At 43.6% G+C, this 27,789-nt stretch overlaps 1 protein-coding gene across 1 annotated transcript in view; it reads right to left on the reverse strand.

Moving 5' to 3' along the window:
- Nucleotides 1-27,789, reverse strand: part of LOC139381104 (echinoderm microtubule-associated protein-like 6) — an 88,797-nt gene that overhangs the window by 58,127 nt on the left and 2,881 nt on the right. Inside the window, exon 2 of the mRNA XM_071124389.1 lies at nt 1,294-1,453. Within this exon, the coding sequence (XP_070980490.1) occupies nt 1,294-1,453 (160 nt within the window). The remainder of the gene's footprint in view (nt 1-1,293; nt 1,454-27,789) is intronic.

Below are 27,789 nucleotides of genomic sequence, written 5' to 3' on the forward strand. Positions count from 1 at the left end.
TATTTGTGGTTTGCCACAACCAGTCATGCACAAACTCATTTAAATCCCAACCAAACAAGACATCCATCTGTGTTATATGACATCACCCAGAGTTGTTTACCTGCTCTGCCCACAGGGGTTTCCAAGAAATCCGCCATTTAATGCATTTCAGAATGGAGCTAATAAAATGATAAGGCCTAAATGTCTTTATGATTGACTAAGGGTCTGAGGTAAACCTTGTTTACTGCCCATCCCTGGTTGGTCTCCATTACAGTGTAGCAGTAATGTGGACTGGTGGCCAGTGGCAGGAGGTGATAAGACTTGTTGCATTAGCCCTGGTAGCATTAGCCATGGCTCTACTCACCCATCCTTCCTCTTTCTCCCCCTCCCTCTCCATCCCAGACACATTCTTCACCAGCCGCAGCCTCCTCTGACATGACATTGCATTTGTCAACTCCAAAACCACAATGAAGGCAAGGACAACAGCAGCCATCCTTCCTTCCTTCCTTCCTTCCTTCCTTCCTTCCTTCCTTCCTTCCTTCCTTCCTTCCTTCCTTCCTTCCTTCCTTCCTTCCTTCCTTCCTTCCTTCCTTCCTTCCTTCCTTCCTTCCTTCCTTCCTTCCTTCCTTCCTTCCTTCCTGCCTTCCTTCCTGCCTTCCTGCCCTTCCTTCCTGCCCTTCCCTCCCTCCCTCCATCCCCTCCCTTTCCCCTTCAATCTTTCCTGTGTGTAGCCTACTGGTCTTGTATGGGGGACGTCAACAGGCTGCTGCTGCTGTAGGAGACTCTCATGGAGCCCCATACATCAAGCTAAAGGTCATAGGAGACTGGTGCTGTCCCAGCATTCCCCCCAATAAACATGGGCCATCATGATTCATGGCAGAGTCGTATATCATCCCCAGCCTGCACAGTTACCCAGCAGGCTTCACTTCTCAGCAACCCACCACCACAATACCATTCCCATGGCTATAGGCTATGTGAGACATAAGGCACATTTACATATGATATAATTGGGAGAAATCTATGAATTATGACCCTTCAATGATGGAGCATTCACATTGCTGTGTGTCAGAGTATTGTTGATTTTCAGTCAGACTCAGATCATCAAACAGATTTGCCTTAGTAACAGGGTGATAGTACAGGAACCCATCCACTCAGAGAAAAGGTGGATGAGAGGTGTGCATGTGTGCCTGGATGCGTGAGGTGAAGTGTGTGTGTGAAGTGGTGCGTGCTTGGCTGTGTGTGTGTGTGTGTGTGTGTGTGTGTGTACGTCTGCTTGTGTGCATGCTTGCTGGCATGAGGTGGTGTGTGTCTCACCTGTCCATCTGCGCTGAAAGCCAGGCAGGCCACCCCATGGGAGTGTCCGTCCTTGAGGATAGAGATGGTCTGTGCACTGAAGGTGTCCCACACACAGATGTAGGGCTCCTTCCCCACCTGACCTGTTGCCACCAGTGACCTCTCAGGATGAAGGGCAAGGCTGGAGAAACAGGAGAGGAGACATAACAGGAAATACCAGCGCAATACATTTGGATTAAACATGTATATAACCTGTTGCTCGTTCTGGTTAAACCATTGTTGACATTAATAATCATGTCAGTATACACAGTGTTTGATACTTTGTCAATAACCATTTTCAGCCTGATGTGTACAATCTGAAACTCATAGGTTACAGACGCCACAGTGGGTCCTTGGTAGCTCCAGGCACCAACCTGCCTCCCTCGTTCCCTTTCTCCATCTTTCTCTCTATCCTTCCCTCTCTCCACATGTTCCTCATTATCTCTCTATCTCCCCTCTCTCTTTCCCCTTTTCTCTCTCTGCCACCCCTCTATTTTTATATCTGTATCTCTCTTTCTCTCTCTAGGGAGAGAAGAGTCCTGCTGAAGAGTACCCACAGGTCATTGTGCTCCTTTATGAAAGGTGCACCGGTGTTCTATAAATACACGAGGTTAATGGCATCATTACTGGGGCCTGCCCGAGCGTCAGACATTAGTGTGTTAGTTGCATCAGCCACACAGGGTCAGGGATCATCACACCACCAATGGACTGGGGAGAATCCCGTGCTCAGTTCCGCTCAACACGGTGAGCCCTCTGTGACCTTGACCCGTACAGAGGACAAGCGGTAGCCTACCAAACTGAGTCTTGGCATTGAAAATAGTCCAATCGTAAAAATGGGTGGAAAATTACAATTTCTATCAAGAGAAATAACCTGACACTACAAAGCAGACATGGTAGTACACACTACATAGCAGACATGGTAGTACACACTACAAAGCAGACATGGTAGTACACACTACAAAGCACATTTTCATGTCTTGCTCTTCCTTTCTCTTTCAACGCTTTCTCAGTTTGTGAATATCTTTCTCTGTGTGCTCCGTCTGACTGTCTCAGACTCTTTCATCTCAAAGCCTCTTTCTGCATGAAGCTCATGGCTGTAAATCTGGGTTTGGAGCTCTGCCTGGAGCTGAGGCTCAGCAGAGGAGAGAATGAGGAAGTAGAGAGGGAGGAAGAAGGGATAAATAAAAGCTGTGAGAAAAGGAATGGAGGTAGGGGGAGAAATGGAGAAACCCTCATGCAATTTGAGTGAGAGAAAGACAGAATGGGAGAGAGAGCTCAACTCTACTCAGCTGACTGTTCGGGAGGTTTCCCACACAGTATGGAAGCATGCATTCCCAGACAGTCAACATCCCAGCTGGCCCTAATATAGCACATGGGGATGAGCAGAAGTGCAAAGCTAGCTGATGGAGATGGAGAGACTACGACATGAGGGCAGATTTGCTGGCTCATGTGTTTCAATGGGCTGTTGGGTTGCCAGGGTCAGGAGCAGGAGCAGAGGGAATGCACGTGAAGAGATGCATCAGAAGATGCTCCATTCATGCAGTGTGTGATGGCAGCCCAGCCAGCCTGAGAGGAACTCACTGTACTGTGTGTGACTGATGGATGAACCTTCTGATTTATTGACAGCTACAATCATGATGAATGTGTTCGGGGTATTTAATGTTATGCATACAGTACTGTGCAGTTTTCAATACATTCTTTGATAAGTATGTACACTATGCCTTTACCAGTGGTTAGATTACATAAACAACATGAGCCAGACAGAAAAATGTGTATTTTAAAGAGAAACCAACTTGTCTTTTTTTCACTCCATAAAAGAACATATGTAAAATCATTATGCATACAAATTATATAATTGATGAGATCATTTATTGTACTAATGCATTATTCATAGACAAAATGCTAGTGAAGGACACAGAGTCAGTCCCAGTGGGACCGGTCTGCAGTATCGGACTCCCGTCACACAAACAAACAGTAATGTGACATTCCTCTCCTCTGCAGAGTGGCACAGGGAATTCCCCAGGGGAAGGAAATCAGAGCCACAATAAAGTGATATTTTAAAAAATGAGGCAAAGCAATTAACTTTTTGTCCTGAATACAACGTGTTATGTTTGGCCATTGTGGTGGCTAAGCACAGGCAAAATCCTAGAGGAAAACCTGCTTCAGTCGGCTTTCCACCAGACACTGGGAGACGAATTTACCTTTCAGCAGGGCCGTAACCTAAAACACAAGGCCAAATCTACACTGGAGTTGCAAATCAAGAAGACAGTGACTGTTCCTGAGATGCAGAGTTACAGTTTGGACTTAATTCTACTTGAAAATCTACGGCAAGACCTTAAAATGGTTGTCTAGCAATGATCAACAACCAATTCGACAGAGCTTGAACAATTTTGAAATGAATAATGGGAAAATACTGCACAATCCAGATGTGGAAAGCTCTGAGAAACGTACCCAGAAAGGGGTGTAAATGGTTGTAGTGCATTCGGAAAGTATTCAGACCCCTTGACTTTTTCCACATTTTGTTACGTTACAGTCTTACTCTAAAATTGATTAAATCGTTTTCCCCCCTCATTAATCTAAGCACAATACCGCATAACGACAAAGCAAAAATAGTTTTTAGAAATTTTAGCAAATGTATTACAAAATAAAAAAACAGAAATATCTAATTTACATAATTCAGACCCTTTCCTCAATACTTTGTTGAAGCACCTTTGGCAGCGATTACAGCCTCAAGTCTTCTTGGGTATGACACTACAAGCTTGGCACACCTGTATATGGAGAGTTTCTCCAATTATTCTCTGCAGATCCTCTCAAGCTCAGTCAGGTTAGATGGGGAGTGTCGCTGCACAGCTATTTTCAGGTCTCTCCAGAGATGTTCGATCGGGTTCAAGTCTGGGCTCTGACTGGGCCACTCAAGGACATTCAGAGACTTGTCCCGAAGCCACTCCTGCGTTGTCTTGGCTGTGTGCTTAGGGTTGTTGTCCTGTTGGAATGTGAACCTTCGCCAAAGTCTGAGGTCCTGAATGCTCTGGAGCAGGTTTTCATCAAGGATCTCTCTGCACATTGCTCCATTAATCTTTACCTTGATCTTGACTAGTCTCCAAGTCCCTGCAGCTGAAACATATTCCCACAGAATGATGCTGCTACCACCATGCTTCACTGTATGGATGGAGCTAGGTTTCCTCCATTCGTAACGCTTGGCATTCAGGCCAAAGAGTTCGATCTTGGTTTCATCAGACATAGAATCTTGTTTCTCATGGTGCCTTTTGACAAACTCCAAGCGGGCTATCATGTGCCTTTTACTGAGGAGTGGCTTCCGTCTGGCCACTCTACCATAAAAAGGCCTGATTGGTGGAGTGCTGCAGAGATGGCTGTCATTCTGGAAGGTTCTTCCATCTGCACAGAGGAACTCTGGAGCTCTGTCGGAGCTCTGTCACCTCCCTGACCAAGGTCCTTCTCCCCCAATTTCGCAGTTTGGGTGGGCGGCCAGCTCTAGGAAGAGTCTTGGTGGTTCGAAAGTTCTTCAATTTAAGAATGATGGCAGCCACTATGTTCTTGGGGACCTTCAATGTTGTAGACATTTTTTGGTTCCCTTCCCCAGATCTGTGTCTAGACACAATCCTGTCTGAGAACTCTACGAACAATTCCTTCGACCTCATGGCTTGGTTTCTGCTCTGACATGCACTGTCAACTGTGGGACCTTATATAGATACATGTAGGTGTGTGACTTTTCGAAAACCATGTCCAATGAATTCAACTTACTCTAATCAAGTTGCAGAAACATCTCAAGGATGATCAATGGAAACAGGAGCTCAATTTCGAATTGCATAGCAAAGGGTCTGAATACTTATGTAAAAAAGGTATTTCTGGGTTGTTGTTTTGTTATAAATTTGCAAAAAAATTATAAACCTGTTTTTGCTTTGTTGTTATGGTATGTAGATTGATGAGGGAAAAAAATATTGAATCAATTTTAGAATAAGGCTGTAACAAAATATGGAAAAAGTCAAGGGGTCTGAATACTTTCGTAATGCAATGTATGTAAATGTCATATTTCTGTATTTAATTTTCAACAAAAAAAAGTCCACTGCCCGCCGGCGCCATATGTGAACAGTATGAGCTAATGTGAGCCAATATGTCTGATCTAACACACAATTCACTAACAACAACCAACCTGCTGACAGCATGGTTGCCTTGACAACTGGACAGCCAAGGACACAGGAATCAAGATTAAGAATGAAAGTCTAACTAGAGGTGAAATATCAGCAGACGTGCACAACAAACCTCACCTACACATGAGCAAACCATCCTCAACCAACAAAATGTCCTACAAAATATATCCTTATGTATCATACTGTTTTCTGTTAAGAACACAATATTGTGATAAATTGAAGGGTAGAGTGCCTTCAGAAGGTATTCATACCCCTTCACTTATTCCACATTTTGTTGCATTACACCCTGAATTCAAAATGGATTACATTGTTTTCCCACCTATTTACACACAATACCTCATAATGACGAAGTGAGAACATGTTTTTAGAAATTTGTGCAAATGTATTGAAAATGAAATTCAAAAATATCTCATGAATCTCAATACTTTGTAGAAGCACCTTTTGCTGTGACTACAGCTTTGAATCATCTTGGGTTTGTCGGTATCAGTTTTGGACATCTGCATTTGGCATTTTCTTCCTTGCAGATTTTCTCAAGCTCTGTTAAGTTAGATGGGAGAGTGGCGGTGAACAAATCCTTCAAGTCTTTTCACAGATTTTCAATGGGATTCAAATCTGGGCTTTGGCTGGGCCACTCGAGGACTTTCCAGCGTTGCTTTGGCTGTATGCTTGGGGTCATTGTCCTGTTGGAACGTAAATCTTTGCCCCAGGTCTGAGGTTGTTTGCAATCTGAAGCAGGTTCTCAAAGATGTGCATTTATTTGGCTCCATTCATTGTTCTCTCTATCCTTACCAGTCTCCCAGTCCCTTCTGCTGAAAAGCATCCCCATAACATGATGCTGCCCCCACCATGCTTTTATGGTAGTGATGGTGCTAGACAACCAGCTATGCCTGGTTTTCTCCAGAAAACGTTTAGCTCAGGTAACTGAGCTAAACGACTACTGCCCCGTAGCACTCACTTCCGTCATCATGAAGTGCTTTGAGAGACGAGTCAAGGACCATATCACCTCCACCCTACCTGACACCCTAGACCCACTCCAATTTGCTTACCGCCCAAATAGGTCCACAGACTACGCAATCTCAACCACACTGCACACTGCCCTAACCCATCTGGACAAGAGGAATACCTATGTGAGAATGCTGTTCATCGACTACAGCTCAGCATTTAACACCATAGTACCCTCCAAACTCGTCATCAAGCTCGAGACCCTGGGTCTTGATCCTGCCCTGTGCAACTGGCTACTGGACTTCCTGACAGGCCGCCCCCAGGTGGTGAGGGTAGGTAACAACATCTCCACCCCTCTGATCCTCAACACAGGGGCCCCACAAGGGTGCGTTCTGAGCCCTCTCCTGTACTCCCTGTTCACCCACGACTGTGTGGCCATGCACGCATCCAACTCAATCATCAAGTTTGCGGACGACACTACAGTGGTAGGCTTGATTACTCATAACGACGAGACGGCCTACAGGGAGAGGTGAGGGCCCTCGGAATGTGGTGTCAGGAAAATAACCTCACACTCAACGTCAACAAAACAAAGGAGATGATTGTGAACTTCAGGAAACAGCAGAGGGAGTACCCCCCTATCCACATCGATGGGACAGTAGTGGAGAGGGTAGTAAGTTTTAAGTTCCTCTGCGTACACATCACGAACAAACTGAATTGGTCCACCCACGCAGACAGTGTCGTGAAGAAGGCGCAGAAGCGCCTCTTCAACCTCAGGAGGCTGAAGAAATTCGGCTTGTCACCAAAAGCACTCACAAACTACTACAGATGCACAATCGAGAGCATCCTGTCGGGCTGTATCACCGCCTGGTACGGCAACTGCTCCGCCCACAACCGTAAGGCTCTCCAGAGGGTAGTGAGGTCTGCACAACGCATCACCGGGGGCAAACTGCCTGCCCTCCAGGACACCTACACCACCCGATGTCACAGGAAGGCCATAAAGATCATCAAGGACAACAACCACCCGAGCCACTGCCTGTTCACCCCGCTATCATCCAGAAGGCGAGGTCAGTACAGGTGCATCAAAGCAGGGACCGAGAGACTGAAAAACTGTTTCTATCCCAAGACCATCAGACTGTTAAACAGCCACCACTAACATTGAGTGGCTGCTGCCAACACACCGACTCAACTCCAGCCACTTTAATAATGGGAAATGATGGAAATTGATGTAAAAAATGTATCACTAGCCACTTTAAACAATGCTACTTAATATAATGTTTACATACCCTACATTACTCATCTCAAATGTATATGCATATATTGTACTCTATATCATCTACTGCATCTTTATGTAATACATGTATCACTAGCCACTTTAAACTATGCCACTTTGTTTACATACCCTATATTACTCATCTCATATGTATATACTGTACTCGATACCATCTACTGCATCTTGCCTATGCCCTTCTGTACCATCACTCATTCATATATCTTTATGTACATATTCTTTATCCCTCTACACTTGTGTGTATAAGGTAGTAGTTTAGGAATTGTTAGGTTAGATTACTCGTTGGTTATTACTGCATTGTCGGAACTAGAAGCACAAGCATTTTGCTACACTCGCATTAACATCTGCTAACCATGTGTATGTGACAAATCAATTTGATTTGATTTGCATTCAGGCCAAAGTGTTACATTTTTGTCTCATCAGACCACAGAATCTTTTGCCTTATGATCTCAGAGTTTTTCATGTGTCCTTTTGCAAACACCAGGTGTGCTATCATGTGCCTTTTTCTCAGGAGTGGCTTCCATCTGGCCACTCTTACATAAAGCCCAGATTGGTGAAGTGCTGTAGTCGACGGTTGTCCTTCTGGCAGGTTCTCCCATCTCAGCCAAGGAAGTCTGTAGTTCTGTCAGAGTGGCCATTCGGTTCTTGGTCAACTCCCTGACCAAGGTCCTTTTTGCCCAGTTGCTCAGTTTGGTCGGATGGCCAGCTCTAGGCAGTCTGGGCAGTTACATATTTTTTCAATTTCCCAGTGAGACCACCATGCTCTTGGAAACACTCTAGAAATTGTTTTATTCCCTTCCCCAGATATATGCCTCATCACAATTCTATCTAGAAGACCTACAGACAGTTCCTTGGACTTCGTGGTATAGTTTCTGCTCTGACATGCACTGTCAACTGTGGGACCTTATATAGACAGGTATGTTTCTTTCTAAATCATGTCCAAACAATTGGATTGGGCACACGTAGACTCCAATAAAGTTGTAGCGACATCTCAAGGATGATCAAAGGAAATTGGATGCACTTGAGCTCAACTTGAAGTGTCATAGCAAATGGGTGGGATTACTTATGTAAATTAGATATTTATGTATTTTATTTTCAAAATATTTGAAAAAAAATGGAATAATGTGCTCACTTTGTCATTATGGGGTATTTTTATTTATTTCACCTGTATTTAACCAGGTAGGCAAGTTGAGAACAAGTTCTCATTTACAACTGTGACCTGGCCAATAAAAAGCAAAGCAGTTCGACACATACAACAACACAGAGTTACACATGGAATAAAACAAACATACAATAATACAGTAGGGAAAAAAGTCATATATACAGTGTGAGCAAATGAGGTAAGGGAGGTAAGGTAGTTGGATGGGCTATTTACAGATGGGCTATGCACAGGTGCAATGATCTGTGAGCTGCTCTGACAGCTGTTGCTTGACGTTAGTGAGGGAGATAAGAGTCTCCAACTCAGCAACTTTTGCAGTTCGTTCCAGTCATTGGCAGCAGAGACCTTGAAGGAAAGGTGACCAAAAGAGGAATTGGCTTTGGGGGTGACCAGTGAAATATACCTGCTGGAGCGCGTGCTGCGGGTGGGTGCTGCTATGGTGACCAGTGGACTGAGATAAGGTGGGGCTTTACTTAGCAAAGACTTGTAGATGACCTGGAGCCAGTGGGTTTGGCGATGAGTATGAAGCGAGGGCCAGCCAAGGAGAGCGTAGAGGTCGCAGTGGTGGGTAGTATATGGGGCTTTGTTGACAAAATGGATGGCACTGTGATAGACTGCATCCAATTTGTTGAGTAGAGTGTTGGAGGCTATTTTGTAAATGACATTGCCGAAGTCAAGGCTCAGTAGGATAGTCAGTTTTACGAGGGTATGTTTGGCAGCATGAGTGAAGGATGCTTTGTTGTGAAATAGGTGATTCTAGATTTAATTTTGGATTGAAGATGCTTAATGTGGGTCTGGAAGGACAGTTTACAGTCTAACCAGACACCTAGGTATTTGTAGTTGTCCACATATTCTAGGTCAGAACCTTCCAGAGTAGTGATGCAGGTGCGGGCAGTGATCGGATGAAGAGCATCCATTTAGTTTTATTTGCGTTTAAGACCAGTTGGAGGCCACGGAAGGAGAGTTATATGGCATTGAAGTTTATCTGGAGGTTAGTTAGCACAGTGTTCAAAGAAGGGCCAGAAGTATACAGAATGGTGTCGTCTGCGTAGTGGTGGATTAGAGAATCACCAGCAGCAAGAGTGACATCATTGATGTATACAGAGAAGAGAGTCGGTCCGAGAATTGAACCCTGTGGCAACCCCAATAGAGACTGCCAGAGGTCCGGACAACAGGCCCTCCGATTTGACACACTGAACTTTATCAGAGAAGTAGTTGGTGAACCAGGTGATGCCGTTATTTGAGAAACCAAGGCTGTTTAGTCTGCCGATAAGAATGTGGCCGAAAGCCTTGGCCAGGTCAATGAATACGGCTGCACAGTATTGTCTCTTATCGATGGCAGTTATGATATTGTTTAGGACCTTGAGCGTGGCTGAGGTGCACCCATGACCAGCCCGGAAGCCAGATTGCATAGCGGAGAAGGTACGGTGGGATTCAAAATGGTTGTTGATAATCAATCCTCAAGGTGTTTTTCAAATATCTATTCGATAATATATCAACCAGGACAGATGGCTTATTAGTAGGAAAGAGAGAAACAATGGCCGCATTTGTCCTTTACGCACAAAACACTCTGAGAGACTTCAGCTGACCACTGACGCAATGTTGACGTTCAGGCTCATTTTTCAAAATAAAAGCCTGAAACTATTTATTGTGACACTAGACACATTAGGGAAGCCATAGAAAAAGGAATCTGGTTGATATCTCATTCACTGCTAAATAGAGACGCATAGGAACGCAGAGGTTTCTAAATAAGAGTCACTTCCTGATTGGATTTTTCTCAGTCTTTCGCCTGCAATATCAGTTCTGTTATACTCACAGACAATATTTTTACAGTTTTGGAAACTTTAGAGTGTTTTCTATCCTAAGCTGTCAATTATATGCATATTCTAGCATCTTGTCCTGACAAAATAGCCCGTTTACTTAGGGAACGTTATTTTTCCAAAAATGAAAATAGTGCCCCCTCGATTCTAGAGGTTTTAACTAGTGTTGCATTTTTCAGTCTAACATTTCTAGTGTTGATTCGAGAGTTAAATTAACACTCAGTGGTGTAAAAGAGATTACACATCACTTTGCAAGCCAGCATAATGTGACTTGCAGGCCTGAAAACTATGAGTTTCAGGCCACCGTATTAGGGTAAAACTAGGCCGCATCAAAAGAAGACTTTATGAAATATGTATTGTATTGTCTTAAATAATGTAATTCTAATGACAATATATTCACTCAGGATCTTGAAGGCAACAGGACCAAAAATGAATTTATGCAACAACCATGTCTCTGTCACTAGCAAACACAGTCATGGGTGGTACTGGTAACTCTAAAATCCACTCAAAAGGCACCCTGGAAAATATGCAAATAAGGCATAAAACCCTACAGCAGGGCTATTCAATTCCGGTCCTGGAGGGCCTAAACATTTCCGGTTAAGAATTGTTGTATGGTTCTTCAAAGAACCATCCCATTTATGGTTCTTCAGACACCCTAAAACGGTTCCCCTATAGCATTGCTCTCAAGAAACTTATTTGGTTCCTACTTGCATCTTTATTTGATTGTACCACACCACAGATCCAACTAGTTCTAACAGAGAAATATAAATACAAAAATTTGAAGAGTTTCATTCAAAAACGAGATAACGAGATAAACATTTTCAGAAATGTTGGTGGATTGACGTTAATAAAAAAAAATGATATTGTGAAAGAGATAGAGCTATTATTTTTTCATCTTACCATGACATGTGCTAGTGAAAAGACAGACATAATCTTGTTAGAAATATCTTGCAAGATCATTTAATTTATCATTTTATTTTAGAATCGTGTTTTGCCACTTCAAACAACAATATAAAAAGTATCCCATTTCGGTTTTAAACAGTTACATGTAATAAAGTATCGATACATAAATAATTATACAAATATTCAATTTGATCAACATTATTGTGCAAATATCACATAGCCAATGTATTGTAGCAGAGGGTGAGCAGTGTATAAAATGTTAAGCCATTTTTGGAACAATGTTATGGGGGGGTTACAGGTTTTTTGTTAGGATAAATCAAGGGAAGCTTTGAGTTTGATTATATACATTTTAGGCAATGTTTTAAGGATTGATAAGGATATTGAAAGTCTGTCAGAATAATTTGCCGGTAAAGGATGGATTTATTCCTATTGTTGGAGTGACACAGCCCACTGTATGTTTGCAGCCGGTAGGCTATTAGCCTAGGTTGTTTCCCTTCACCTGAGAGTCGCTGGATCTCTCCTTGTTTAGAATTGTTCCTCTTTAGTCCAACAGGAACAGATATCACAGGCTCCAGTAAACTGTCAAAAGGATCCATATTCAAAAGGTCCACGACACACAAGCGCACAAAACCTAACATGACGCTAGCTAGCCAGCGCAAACAGCTGAGAGTGGCAGCTGTCAATCAACACATCCGGCTGACTAAGCCAGGGGCGTGGAAAAAATATTTAGAGAAACTTACAATTGCACAGCCATAGAATGTTGCAGCGTCATGTAAATGTATCATAATGCAGAAACCTCAATAGCCCAACTCTCTAAATACATGTCTCTGGATATAGTGCATTTTAGCATGAAACAAGTGTCGGATATCACTTTTAGCAACAAAAACACACACATTTTAAAGCACATCTAAAGTCAAATGTTTTAAAAGTATGAGAACAGCCATGATTCATACACAAAGGAAAGGTACCAATGAGCATTCATTTCAGATGAAAAAATGCAAATGTAAAAAAAAATTGCTCATGTGAAAAATTTAATTTTCACTGATGTGATAACCTACAATCTCTTAATGACCTAAACAATAACCCTACATCTCACTGCACCCGGTCACCTCCCTCTAACAGGCACCTAGGTCTACTTAGCATTCACCTTAACACTCATCCAACCTACACTGCTAATGAATTACCCATCCACTCCACAACAGTACCACTCCTTCTTTCCTCTGACCCTTCCCTGACCCCCCACTCTGCTCGGGATGTCAGTCTGACTCTCCTGTAATCTTGCCCTCTCATAATTAGTGTGAGTTCCTCTCCTGGAAGCCTGTGTCCTCGGGACAACCACCATCTGCTCCACTAAAACGATAGCAATATCACCCCGGCTATTCATAGCTGCCACAAAATCAGCTCAGGCTAAAATCAGCAGAAAGGGACTCTGCCAAGAGGCTGGTTTTCACGGTAAAAAGCAATAACCCCATTTATAAATGACCCAATAGGGTTTGGAGGGCAGAGGGGAGATAAACAGAAGAACATTAAATGATGCTTTGTTTGTGTTGCCTCAGAAGATTCAATACATCCCTCTGCTCCTGAGGAAGATGTTTGCCTTACAGCGATAGCTCAGTCAAGAGACAAAAAGACTCAAGAAGCATAGCTAGACAAACTCATAGTGAAAAGGTATTCATTGAGCGTCATTCGTTGAGCACTGTACTAATGGCTACATAATAAAGAATGCTGCTGCACGGGTACTGACCAAGACCAGACGGAGAGCACACATTACACCGGTTTTAAGGTCTTTGCACTGGCTGCCTGTGAGTTTCTATTGCTTTTTAAATCAATCCACGATTGTGCATCCTAATACATTTCTGACATTGCTTTTAAGTTATGTACCCGGTAGGTCCCTTAGGTCCTCTGGCACTGGCCTTTTAAGTATCCCAAAGCCTAGGACTAAGAGGCATGAAGAGGCATGCTTTAGTTACAGTATTATGGCCCCTGCCTCTGGAATAGCCTGCCGGGGGGACATTAAAACACACCTTTTTAGTTTTGCTTTTTCCTTAGGCTGTTTTTTTGTCATTTTGTTTTTGTCACTATTTTGTTTATTATCTTATGTTTGTTGTGTAGTAAGCATTTCAGCTTTTATTATCATTTTTTAATTATTATTTTTTCTTTCTGTGAAGCACATTGAGTTGCATTCCATGTCTTGAAATGTGCTGTAAAAATAAAGCTTGATTTGATTTGATACAGCATATTTTATACGAGGAGCAGGAAATATAACCGATTATCAATAGAAATTCTGCAATAAGGGGCATAATCTAAAACATTCATAGTCTCAGTTAATCTATAATGAGCGCAATTCCTCCTTCGAACATTTTAAATCACTTAATGAATAATAGAACAATAAGTGTCTGCCACCAGACAGTGTTGGAAGGAGTACTGTAATTACACTGATATTATAGAGCTGTCAAGTTAGACAGAGCAAAGGAAAACAGAGGATCAGTCATTCTAACAAGACTCTCAGAAAACATTCATCTCAATACTGTATGTGATTACAGTATCTATGGAAAAAAGCCTGGGCTGTTATGACTGGCATGTTACAGACATTTATAATGAATGGATCACACCACCTGCAAAGTGGATAGGATTCCCTATTAGATGCCACACCTAAGGTATCCAGTGAATATTCTAGTACTAGTGGAAAATTCCTGATGGAAATACAGTCCTGTATAGCCTATTATTCTGTGCAATTTCAGCACAGCACAGCAAGATAAGCATCTCTGTCAGAGTGCTCAGGGAGGAACAGACACGTTAGGATTTTCATGATCAAAGACCTACTTAGATGGTCTGTACTGTAGTTTGCTGGGAATGTCAACGTCAAGATTTGCCATGTACAAACCAACTGGAACCCAAGCTACTCCTCAGACACTCAGGTATATTCACCTACTGTCTGGAATTCCCCTTTTATGCACTTTCTCTCTCTACCCATATTCTGACCTTGAATTTAAGCATGAGGTTATTAGCATGCTATTCACCCACTACTCGTTTGGTGTGGAGATCAAATAAATGAAGGTGTGGCAAAGTTGTGTCTACAGATACGCCATATTCTGACCTTAACTTAATTTCCTCTGGTGTCATTATCCTGTGACAGGTAATCACAAGGCTGATCAGACTACATGCTTGAATAGGGCTTTTGACATCCTGTTACAGTACTTAATGAAATCCTACATACTTCAACACTGTTACAAAAAGACGACTATCTCCATGGCTTGACCTCAGAGGCACTTAAGTTAATCAAAAGTTCAGTTTCCTCAACATCCTACAGCTTTTAACGAGTGACGATGGCTCCTTCTCTCAACCGTGAACACGCATCTTACACACGTGAATGCCTTTAGATAAGCCAGAGCTTCTATACACAGTACTTCATTATCTCAGCATGGTCCTTTCTCATGGTGTGAGAAAACTGAAGTGCTAGTAGGATGGTCACTAGTATGCCCCCTGACAGACCACTCACTGTCTAACAACCATCCAAGGCCTACTGTTCTAATATCTAGGGCCTAGAGGGGCTCAGGGATATTCCTGACCTTGTGACCTGCCCAGGATAAATTAGGGCCCTGAGATTTTCCTGGGTCATGTGGTCAGGAAGAATTCCCTTCATATTGTCAATAAAAATAAATAAAATAAATACAAACAAATGTTTTCCACCACCTATCTACACACAATACCCCATAATAAAAGTGAAAACATGTTTCACAAAGGTATTCACACCCCTGAGTCAATGCCTTGTAGAAGCACCTTTTGCAGCCATTTCATTTTTTTTTAACTAGGCAAGTCAGTTAAGAATAAATGTTTATTTACAATGACGGCCTACCCCGGCCAAACCCTAACCACACTGCGCCAATTGTGCGCCGCCCTATGTGACTCCCAATCACAGCCAGTTGGGATACAGCTTGGAATTGAACCAGGGTCTGTAGTGACGCCTCTAGCACTGAGATGCAGTGCCATAGACCACTACGCCACTTGGGAGGCCAGCACAGCTGTGATTCTTTCTGGGTAAGTCTCTAAGAGCTGTGATTCTTTCTGGGTAAGTCTCTAAGAGCTGTGAGTCTTTCTGGGTAAGTCTCTAAGAGCTGTGAGTATTTCTGGGTAAGTCTCTAAGAGCATCCCACACCTGGATGGTGCATCATTTGCTGTTATTCTTTTCAAAATTATTCAAGTTCTGTGAAATTGGTTGTTTGATCATTGCTAGACAACCATTTTCAGGTCTTGCCATAGATTTTCAAGTAGATTTAAGTCAAAGCTGTAACTCTCCCACTCAGGAACATTCACTGTCTTCTTGGTAAGCAACTCCAGGTTTAGATTTGGCCTTGTGTTTTTGGTTATTGTTCTACTGAAAGGTGAATTAATCTCCCAATGTCTGGTGGAAAGCAGAATTTCCCAGGTTTTCCTTTAGGATTTTGCCTGTGCTTAGCTCTTATGATTACAAGCATATTGATAACATGACGCAGCCACCACTATGCTTGAAAATATGGAGAGTGGTAATCAGTCATTTGTTTTATTGGATTTGCCCCAAACATAAGATGTTGAATTTAGGACTAACAGTTAATTGCTTTGCCACATTTTTTGCCATATCACTTTAGTGCCTGGTTGCAAACAGGATGCATGTTTTGGAATATTTTTATTCTGCAAGTTTCCTTCTTTTCACTCTGTCAGTTAGGTTAGTATTGTGGAGTAACTACAATGTTGTTGATCCATCATCAGTTTACTCCTATCATAGACATTCATGTTGAAATCCCTTAGCGGTTTCCTTCCTTTCCAGAAACTGTGTGAGGTACAGAGATGAGGTAGTCATTCAAAACATTGCCCACAGAGTGAGTCCATGCAACTTATTATGTGACTTGTTAAGCAAATGTTTACTCAATTTATTTAGGCATGCCATAACAAGTGGGTTGAATGCTTATTGACTCAATACATTTCAGCTTTTCATTTTTTATTCATTTGTAAAAATGTTGAAAAACATAATTCCACTTTGACATTATGGGGTATTGTGTGTAGGCCAGTGACCAAAAAAAGTAACGGGGTGTGAATACTTTCTGAAGGCACTGCGGTGACGATCTACAGTAAGCCTGTCTGAGATGGTGTATGAGCATGCATGAGATGCAAATTAAGAGTTTCATTCCAAAATGCTATATATCCATTTTCAGAAATGTTGGTAAATTGATTTGTTTAAAGAAATGAAAGAGATTGGTGTGTTATTTCACTATCTAATCATTTCAAAGGGTTTTTCAATGAAAGACATGTATTTGTTGAAATATATAACTTCAGGGATATTAGCATTTAGCAAAAAAACACATTTTGTAAAACCCATCAATTACAAATCTGAGAACAGTAATATTTTACATACATGAAGGTACCCAATAATTTCTGATGAAAAAACACAAATGTGAAAAATTTGTGGATATAGCGTTTTGCTAATAAACTCTTCAAATATTGAACAGGATATTTGTATTTATTATGGATGTGTATGTATAGTGTGTGTGTGGTCATGTGTATGTACTGTGCGCCTCCCATAGTCTGTTCTGGACTTGGGGACTGTGAAGAGACCTCTGTTGGCATGTCTTGTGGGATATGCATGGGTGTCTGAGCTGTGTGCTAGTCATTTAAACAGACAGCTCGGTGCTTTCGAACATGTCATTACTACTCACAAATACAAGTAGTGATGAAGTAAATCTCTCCTCCACTTTCAGCCAGGAAAGATTGACATGCATATTATTAATGTTTGCTCTCTGTCTACATCCAAAGGCCAGCCGTGCTGCCTTGTTCTGAGACAATTGTGATTTTCCTGTCACTCTTTGTGACATCTGACCACACGACTGAACAGTAGTCCAGGTGCGACAAAACTAGAGCCTGTAAGACCTGCCTTGTTGATAGTGCTGTTAAGGTAGCACATCGCTTTATTATGGACAGACTTCTCCCCATCTTAGCTACTGTTGTATCAATATTTTTGGACCATGACAGTTTAGAATCCAGGGTTACTCCAAGCAGTTTATTCACCTCAACTTGCTCAATTTCCACATTATTTATTACACGATTTAGTTGAGGGTTAGGGTTTAGTGAATGATTTGTCCCAAATACAATGCTTTTAGTTTTTGAAATATTTAGGACTAACTTATTCCTTGCCACCCATTCTGAAATAAACTGCAGCTCTGTGTTAAGTGTTGCAGTCATTTCAGTTGCTGTAGTAGCTGACGTGTTGAGTCATACGCATACATTGGCACACTGGCTTTACTCGAAGCCAGTGGCATGTCATTAGTAAAAATTGAAAAAAGTAAGGGGCCTAGACAGCTGCCCTGGAGAATTCCAGATTCTATCTGGATTATGTTGGAGAGGCTTCCATTAAAGAACACCCTCTGTGCTGTTAGACAGGTAACTCTGTATATAGCAGTGGGTGTAAAGCCATAACACATATGTTTTTCCAGCAGCAGATTTTGATTGATAATGTCAAAAGTCGCACTGAAGTCTAACAAAACCGCCCCAAAAATATTTTTAGCATCAGCCAATTATCAGTCATTTGTGTAAGTGCTGTGCTTGTTGAATGTCCTTCCCTATAAGCATGCTTGTCACGCTGGTATAAAGGTTTTGGAGACGGGTGCAGGAATACATCATCTGGGTTTTTAATACACCCAAAACAAACGTATACAAAACACTGGGATGTACCCAAACAAAGAGCGAGGGTATACCTCATAGAACGACGCAAGACCCGTAATACACAAAGCACGCAGCACAGGCTGAGACAACATATAGGTACTCACATGACCAACAGACATGGGAACAATAATCGACAGCCCAATGGGGAAACACATTTATACAATTACAATCAGTGAGGAATTGGAACCAGGTGTGTGTAATGACACAGTTCAGTGCAGCCAAGAAGGCCGATGACGTCGACCTCCGGTACTGGTGAACCGAATGAGCAACAGTACCGGGGGGATCTGTGACAGCCCTGAAAGTCTGTTGTCAATTTGTTTACTGTAAAATAGCATTGTATCTGATCAACCACACTTTTTTTCCAAAACTTTACTAAGGGTTGGTAACAGGCTGATTGGTTGGCTATTTGAGCAAGTAAAGGGGGCGTTACTATTCTTAGGTAGCGGAATTACTTTTGTTTCCATCCAGGCCTGAGAGCACACACTTTCTAGAAGGCTTAAATTGAAGATATGGCAAATAGGAGTGGCAAAATTGTGCGTCCAAGTTGTCAGACCCCGGTGGCTTGTCATTGTTGATAGACAACAACAATCTTCCACACTAACATTACGGAATTCATAATTACAATTATTGTCTTGCATAATTTGGTCAGATATACTTGGATGTGTTGTGTTAGCGTTTGCTGATGGCATGTCATACCTAAGTTTGATAATCTTGCCAATGAAAAAATCATTAAAGTAGTTGGCAACATCAGTCGGTTTTGTCATGAATGAGCCATCTGATTCATTGACTGATGGAGCTGAGTTTGCCTTTTTTTCCCAAAATTTAATTGAAGGTGCTCCAAAGCTTTTTACTATCATTCTTTATGTGATTATCTTTGTTTCATAGTGTAGTTTCTTCTTCTTTTTATTCCGTTTAGTCACATGATTTCTCAACTTGCAGTACATTTGCCAATCGGTTGTTCTGCCAGACTTATTTGTCATTCCTTTTGCCTCAACCCTCTCAACCATAACATTTTTCAATTCCTCATCAATTCATGGGAATTTAACAGTTTTTACAGTCATTTTCTTAATGGGTGCATGTTTATTAGTAACTGGGATAAGCAATTTGTAAATATGTCAAGTGCTCCTCCTCTTTTTTGCTCCTCATTACACACCACAGACCAACAAATATTCTTCACTACAAAACTTATTGTATGACTTATTGTACACTATATTAGGCCCAGCGTTTAAAACTTTGGTTTTCCTAGATATGGCTATTATATTGTGATCACTATATCCTATGGATTATATCCTATGGACTGCTTTAAAGCAAATATCTGCAGTATTAGTAAAGATGTGATCAATACATGTTGATGATTTAATCCCTGTGCTGTTTGTAACTACCCTGGTAGGTTGACTGATAACCTGAACCAGGTTGCAGGCACTGGTTAGAGTTTTACGCTTTTTCTTGAGTGGGCAGCTTGATGAAAGCTAGTCAATATTTAAATCATCCAGAAAATATACCTCTATGTTGATATCACATACATTTTCAAACATATCACACGTTATCCAGATACTGACTGCTAGCACTTGGTGGTCTATAGCAGCGTCCCACAAGAATGGGAATTAGGTGAGGCAGATGAACCTGTAGCCATATGATATGAATGTGTGTCTTGGCGGAGCAATCTGTCAACAAGACAAGCTGTGTGTCAACAAAGTATATAATCGATGTGTCATCAACGTAATCAATATGTAGTCATAACCACCCACGCAGTTACAATGTGTTTTTGTGAGACAGCTGGGCCCAGCTACACAGACAACCAATGGAATATCCCAGCACCTTTTATTAAATCATGTTTAATATACTGTAACATTACCACTCATTATCAAGTCCAATTAACATAAAAGAAAACATGCATTACCACTGAGAGAAAATTCTTGGACTCCACATTTTCTTTCCCTATCCACCCATCTATTTTTCAAAGGACTCCATATTCTAGAGAAGGAGAGAGATGAGCCAGTAAAGGTCAGCGGCTCATTTGAAGTCTTCAGCTCCGTGAAATCAGGAGCACTTAGAGCCCAGCCTGGTGTTAATGGAGCATCATGGGAGCAGCTATCCGTCCGCCTCTGATCCAGTCATTAACCCTGATTAATGACACCCCCCCCACACACACACACACACACAAAGACACACACCATCGGCAATCCATGCCCATCTCCTAGTCTCAGCATGCTCTTTCTAATAAAGCTGATATTGTGGTGTCCCAGTCAGCCTCAGTAATGTATGCAAAGGTCATGAGGAGGAGACAGGATGGGGCAGTGGTGGGGAGAGGTTGATGGGGTCTTTGTATTTTTCAATACTAGCCTTTTCAATCAGTGATACTACATAAAACAAATATAATCAACCATGTCATTGCACTAGCGTAATTGAATGACGTCCTGGTGTAAGATTCCAGCTGGTTGATGAGTTGTAAAATAGTTGTAATAGCTTATGACTAGGCTATATAAAGATTTTGCCAAAATAAATTTAAATAAATGTCAATAATGATTGTCACATACCACAGATAGATGCAATGTGTTGTTTTACAGGTTCAGCCATAGTAGTACAGCACACCTGTAGCAAATTAGGGTTAAGTGCCATGCTCAAGGGCACATCGGCAGATTTTTCACCATGTCGGCTCAGATAGTTGAACCAGCAACCCTTCGGTTACTGGCCCAACACTCTAACCGCTAGGCTATCAGCCATCCTTCAAGACTAGACTGTGGAGTGTATGAATGTGACAGTAGACTGTAAAGGTCTAGTTTAAAGACTTGCTTGTCTGAGCATGAAAGGGCTGTATGAAAGTGTGGTTGTGACCCGGTTCTTCCTACTTCTGTCTGGCTGGCAGTGACAGATGCATCCGGAGCCGGGTTCTGCCCTGCAGCACTGACGGAAATGGGACAGCAGAGGGAGGATAGAGAACCAGAGCATGAGAGGAAGCAGTGGCACAGCCCGTCCGCGGCCAGGCAGGGGACGCCAGCCAAGGGTACGACACTGTGAAACACACCAGCCGGGGCCACAAGCACCAGTCACTTCCAGACAGAAAGACACATAAGAATAACTCACAACTGAACCTGAGTTTAGCAAGAGCTTTTTTTCTTCCCTTTTTTGATTGCCCTTTTGTATCTGCCAAGGGCATGTCTGTATGTAGCCTCGCTACTTTTATAGCCTCGCTACTGTATATAGCCTGTCTTTTACTGTTGTTTTATTTCTTTATCTACCTATTGTTCACCTAATACATTTTTTGCACTGTTGGTTAGAGCCTGTAAGTAAGCATTTCACTGTAATTCACTGTTGTATTTGGCCACGTGACAAATAAACTTTGATTTGATCTCCATACGTTGGTATTACCTTAAGGATACAGCTGTTTAGATGGAGAGCATTCAAGAACCCGTTGTTGACCTTAAAACCACTGTAATTATACATCATTTTGTACTGTGCCCATCACTGACTCCAACACTGGGTGTCTCTGTGTCACATCATACACAGTACCACAGCATTAGGGTAAAGGTAATCTCGGTTAACCCAGAACTAAAATCTGGCGTAATTTGGTCAGATATGTTTACGTAGTCTGTCCACGAGAGATTTGGATAAAGGCATCTACAATGGTGACTATTTTGTTGCAAGGGTACATGGAGAAAATGAGATAAGGTCTGAAATAGTACTGAAAGTGGCTGGGTAATTCTAAAGCCTCTCATAGAGAACACTGGAATGTGTCCTCTTGAAAATAAGAGTCCTGAGGTAGGGGTTAACTTGAGACCACGTAGCCAATCACAGTGTGAGGACCAGACTTCAATTCAACTTCAATTAGAGTAGGCAGCAGACAGACAGCAGCACATCCCTACACCAAGAAATAATAACGTTGAGCTCAAATTGGAAAAAGGAAACGACCTTAAGGTGCTGTGTGTATGTACTGTGATAATGAGAATGCATGTGACGTGTACAAGCCATGGAGCAGGGGCTACATTATTGGTATTCCTATAATGACTCCCTAACCATCCCTCTGCAAAAACATATCTGCCTGCATGGACACACAGAAATGCACAGATGTGGAAACACAGGCAGGAGTATAGACACCATCTGCATGCACACACATAGACAATGACACAGGGACACACATACATGAACCTCATCACCCCCCACCCACAAGCCATCTTTTCAACAGCCTGATACATTTCACTTTCAGATGCAATGCAGACTGGTCAATCAATAAATCCAATCTATTTTATGTCCTTTTTATATTAGCAGTTTACCGATACCCAGCCTCAGACCCCAAAGAACAAACAATGCAGATGTAGAAGCACAGTGGTTTGGAAAAACTCCTTAGAAGGTAGGAACCTAGGAAGAAACCTAGAGAGGAACAGGCACAGAGGGGTGGCCAGTCCTCTTCTGTCTGTATTGGGTGGAGATTTAAGAGGCCATTAAGGCCTGTTTCAAGATGATGGTCCCACAGGATAATAACACTCATTTACCAGTACATGTCAATCATATAAGCTCAATGCTTTCTCTTCCTCTTCATATTCATAGTTGAAAGCAATCAAAGTCAGTGGGGAGACTTCTGCTTCTGTTGAGATGATGCCAGAGGGTCCTTCTAAAATAACTGCACCCTGTGTGAGATCAAGATAGTCAAACTCCGGAAACTTGTGACTGTGTAAACCCCTTCAGCCTTCATGGAGCTGTGGCACAAAGTAGGTCTGATTTAATGACATCTTAACTCACTCTGGGTCCTCATTCCATGATTCTAAAGAGGATGTTGATCTTGAGGATGTCTTAGCAAAGTAACACCAAGGACAACATGAAAATGTTTCTTTACCTAACTGTAAAGAAGGTGTAGAGCAGGTATTCCCAAACCCCCAGGGTGATTCACGTGATTCACATTTCCTCAGCCACAGTGTGTTATATGTGCAAAAGTAATATCTCACAACTCGATGAAACATTCACTCGTGCGCAGACATTTAGAAACAAAACATGCCAACATAAAAAATAAGTCACTGGAGTTTTTTGAGCAAGAATTATGATGACTTCCGAGTAGTAAGACATGTATAAAAGCAACAGATAATGTACCATTAATAAGAAGGGGCTAGAAGCGTCTTATATGGTGAGCTACCGAGTGGCTAGGACAGGGAAGCTCCATACTATTGTGGAGGACTTAATTCTTCCTGCTCCTGCGGATATGGCTGGGACAATGCTGGGGGAAAAGGCCAAAAAAACTATACAGACAATGCCTTCATCAAACAACACTGTTTTACGACGCATCAGTGACATGGCAGGAGATGTTTTGAAATAATTAATGGCGCAAAAGCCATGACAGGGAGACATAGTGGAGTGGTAACGTGCGTGCAAGCAGTTGCTCCCGACACCACTTGGTTACACTGCAGCATCCACCGAGAGGCTCTTGCTGCCAAGGAAATGCCTGACAGCTTGAAAGAGGTTGTGGACACTACAGTGAAAATGGTTAACTTTGTTAAAGCAAGGCCCCTGAACTCTTGTGTATTTTCTCTTGTGTAACATCTGAGTGATGTTTTTTCTCACCTGAATGATGAGAATCTAGGATTTCAGGGACTCTCCGCAACTATATTCAATGTGCTGGACAAAATTGAGGCTTTGACTAAGAAGTTGGAGCTCTTCTCTGTCTGCATTAACAAGGACAACACACGGGTCTTTCCATCATTGTATGATTTTTTGCGTGCAAATGAACTCAAGCTTACGGACAATGTCAAATGTGATATAGCGAAGCACTTCAGTGAATTGGGTGCACAATTACGCAGGTACATTCCTGAAACAGATGACACAAACAACTGGATTCACTATCTCTTTCATGCCCTGCCTCCAGTTGTCACGATCGTCTAATGAATTAATGGACCAAGGCGCAGCGTACGTAGAGTTCCACATTTTTATTAAATGAAACTCACAAAAACATTAAAGAGCAACGAAATGTGACGTTCTGTAGAGCTCACAGGCATCAACATGAAAACAAGATCCCACAAAAACCAGTGGGAAAATGGCTGCCTAAATATGATCCCCAATCAGAGACAACGATAAACAGCTGCCTCTAATTGGGAACCATACCAGGCCAACATAGAAATAAATGCACTAGATCACCCACCCTAGTCACACCCCGACCTAACCAAAATAGAGAATAAAAAGGCTCTCTATGGTCAGGGCGTGACAGTACCCCCCCCAAAGGTGCAAAACCTGACTCTATAGGGGAGGGTCCGGGTGGGCGTCTAGCGTCGGTGGCGGCTCTGGTGTGGGACGAAGTACCCACTCTGCTCGTGGATTCGGCAGCATCGGTGGCGGCTCTGGTGCGGGACTTTGCCCTCGCCAAGCCCACGGGTCCGACCATGGAGCCGGGTAGAACGCTGTGCCCGAACTGGGCATCAGCGCAGAGCAGGGCACCGGCCATGGAGTTGGGTTGTACGCCACACTGGGCACCGGTGCCGAAGAAGGCTCCGGCCATGGAGCTGAGTTGACTGCAGTGTCTGGACTGGGCACCGGCGCAGAGGAAGGCTCCTGCCAAGAAGTGGGACTGGACGCCGTGCCTGGACTGGACATCGGCGCAGAGGAAGGCTCCGGCCTTGGAGAGGGACTGGACGCTGTGCCTGGACATTGGCGCAGAGGAAGGCTCCTGCCATGGAGCGGGACTGGACGCCGTGCCTGGATTGGACATCGGCACAGAGGAAGGCTCCTGCCATGGAGCGGGACCGGACGCCGTGCCTGGACTGGGCACCGGCACAGAGGAAGGCTCCGGCCTTGGAGCGGGACTGGACACCATGTCTGGACTACACATCAGTGCAGAGGATGGCTCCTGCCATGGAGCGTGACTGGACGCCGTGCCTGGACTGGGCATCGGTGCAGAGAAGGGCTCCTGCCATAGAGCTGGACTGGATGCCGCGCTCGGACTGGGCATCGGCGCAGAGGAATGCTCCTGCCCTGGAGCTGGAGGTTCTGGACCGTGGACCGTCGCAGGAGGTTCCGGACCGTGGACCGTCTCAGGAGGTTCAGGACTGTGAAACATGGCGGGAAGCTCTGGACTGTGAACCGTCGCCGGAAGCTCTGGACTGGGACTCGTTGCCGGAAGCTCTGGACTGGAACTCGTCGCCTGAAGCTCTGGACTGGGGACCGTTGCCTGAAGCTCTGGACTGGGGAACGTCGCCTGAAGCTCTGGACTGGGGAACGTCGCAAGAAGCTCTGGACTGGGGACCGTCGCCTGAAGCCCTGGACTGGGGAGGCGCACTGGAGGCCTAATGCGTGGGGCCGGCACAGGTGGCACCGGACTGGTGACACGCACTTCAGGGCGAGTGCGGGGAGCAGGCACAGGACGTACCTGAATGGAAAGGCGCATTTGAGGGAGAGTGCGAGGAGCAGGCAAAGTACGTACCGGACTGGGGACATGTACTTCAGGGAGAGTGTGAGGAGCAGGCACAGGACGTACCGGACTGGGGACACGCACTTCAGGGAAAGTGTGAGGAGGAGGCACAGGATGTACTGGGCTGTGGAGGCGCACTGAAGACATGGTGCATAGAGCTGGCACAGATGGTGCCGGAACGATGACACACTCCGCACGGTGAGTGCGTGGAGCTAGCACAGGACGTACTGGGCTGTGAGGGCGCACTGGAGACCTGGTGCGTACCTGAATGGAAAGGCGCATTTGAGGGAGAGTGCGAGGAGCAGGCACAGTACGTACCAGACTGGGGACACGCACTTCAGGGAGAGTGTGAGGAGCTGGCACAGGACGTACTGGGCTGTGTATGCGCACAGGACGTACTAGGCTGTGTATGCGCACTGGAGACCTGGTACGTAGAACCGGCACAAATTGTACCGGAACGGTGACACACACATCAGGGCGAGTGCATGGAGGAGACACAGGACATACCGGACTGGGGAGGCGCACTGGAGGCCAGATGCATGAAACTGGTGCAGATGACACCGGGCTGGTGTCACGCTTGTCAGCACACCAGCTCTGCAGCACTCTCATCGCCACCACCTCTCTCCGGAATCTTTCGTCGAGTTCCTCCTTCGAATCCCTGACGGTCTCTGGCTCAATCCTCAGCTCCGCCGACCACCTCATGTGCCCCCCCCCAAAATGTTCCTGTCTTTTGGGCTTTCTACCAGGCCGCAAACCCCGGCGTCGTCGCTGTCCTCCCTTCTCTCCTGTCGTCTGTTTCCACGGCAGGCTTTCGTATCTTGCCAAGACTTCCTCCCAAGTCCAGGATATCCTTTCCTCAATCTCCTCCCAAGTCCAGGATGCCATCTTCACCTGGGCACGCTGCTTGGTTCTGGTGTGGTGGGATCTTCTGTCACGATCGTCTAAAGAATTAACTGACCAAGGGGCAGCGTACATAGAGTTCCACATTTTTATTAAATGAAACTCACAAAAACATTAAAGTGCAACGAAACGTGACGTTCTGTAGAGCTCACCGGCATCAACATGAAAACAAGATCCCACAAAAACCAGTGGGGAAATAGCTGCCTAAATATGATCCTCAATCAGAGACAACAATAAACAGCTGCCTCTGATTGGGAACCATACCAGGCCAACATAGAAATAAATGCACTAGATCACCCACCCTAGTCACACCCCGACCTAACCAAAATAGAGACTAAAAAGACTCTCTATGGTCAGGGCGTGACACCAGTCCACTTACCGATATCTGAACAAGAGAGCCTCATTGAAATTGCAATAAGCTATTCTGTGAAAATTGAATTTAATCAGAAGCGACTGCCAGATTTATGGATTGGGCTGCGCTCAGAGTATCCTGCCATGGCAAATCGCGCTGTTAAGACACTTGATGCCCTTTGCAACCACATACCTATGTGAGAGTGGATTCTCGGGCCATCACTAGGCATGAAAACTAAATACAGGCACAGACTGTGTGTGGAAAATGATTTAAGACTGAGACTCTCTCCAATACAACCCAACTATGCAGAGTTATGTGCATCCTTTCAAGAACACCCTTCTCATTAATCTGTGGTGAGTTATTCACAATTTTCGATGAACGAATAAGGTTTTATATGTAAGATGGTTAAATAAAGAGCAAAATTATTGATTATTATTATATTACTATTTGTGCCTTGCTCCTATAAAAGCTCTTTGTCACTTCCCACAAGCCGGGTTGTGACAAAAACACACACTCATTCTTATGTTTAATAAATGTATCGTATAGTGTGTGTGTGGCAGGCTTACAATTATGGCAAAAAAACTACATTTGAGAGTGCGCTGACCATGGTGCTAGAGGGGGCATGCAGCTGGAGGTTGAATGTTTGAAGGGGTAAGGGAATATAAGAAGTTTGGGAACCACTGGTCTAGAGCACAGAAAATCCATGTAGTAAAAGACCAGAAAATGGCCATTGACACACCACAGGGAAAGCTCTGATATGCCCTTGTGACAAAGCCAAGCCAGTCCAGAGTAGATAATGCAATATGCTATAAGGTTACATGCTGTAATCACATTACAACTACATACTGCAATTTATTGACGCATG

Source organism: Oncorhynchus clarkii, chromosome 23 (assembly GCF_045791955.1).
Source record: "Oncorhynchus clarkii lewisi isolate Uvic-CL-2024 chromosome 23, UVic_Ocla_1.0, whole genome shotgun sequence".
NCBI classification, from domain to species: domain Eukaryota; kingdom Metazoa; phylum Chordata; class Actinopteri; order Salmoniformes; family Salmonidae; genus Oncorhynchus; species Oncorhynchus clarkii.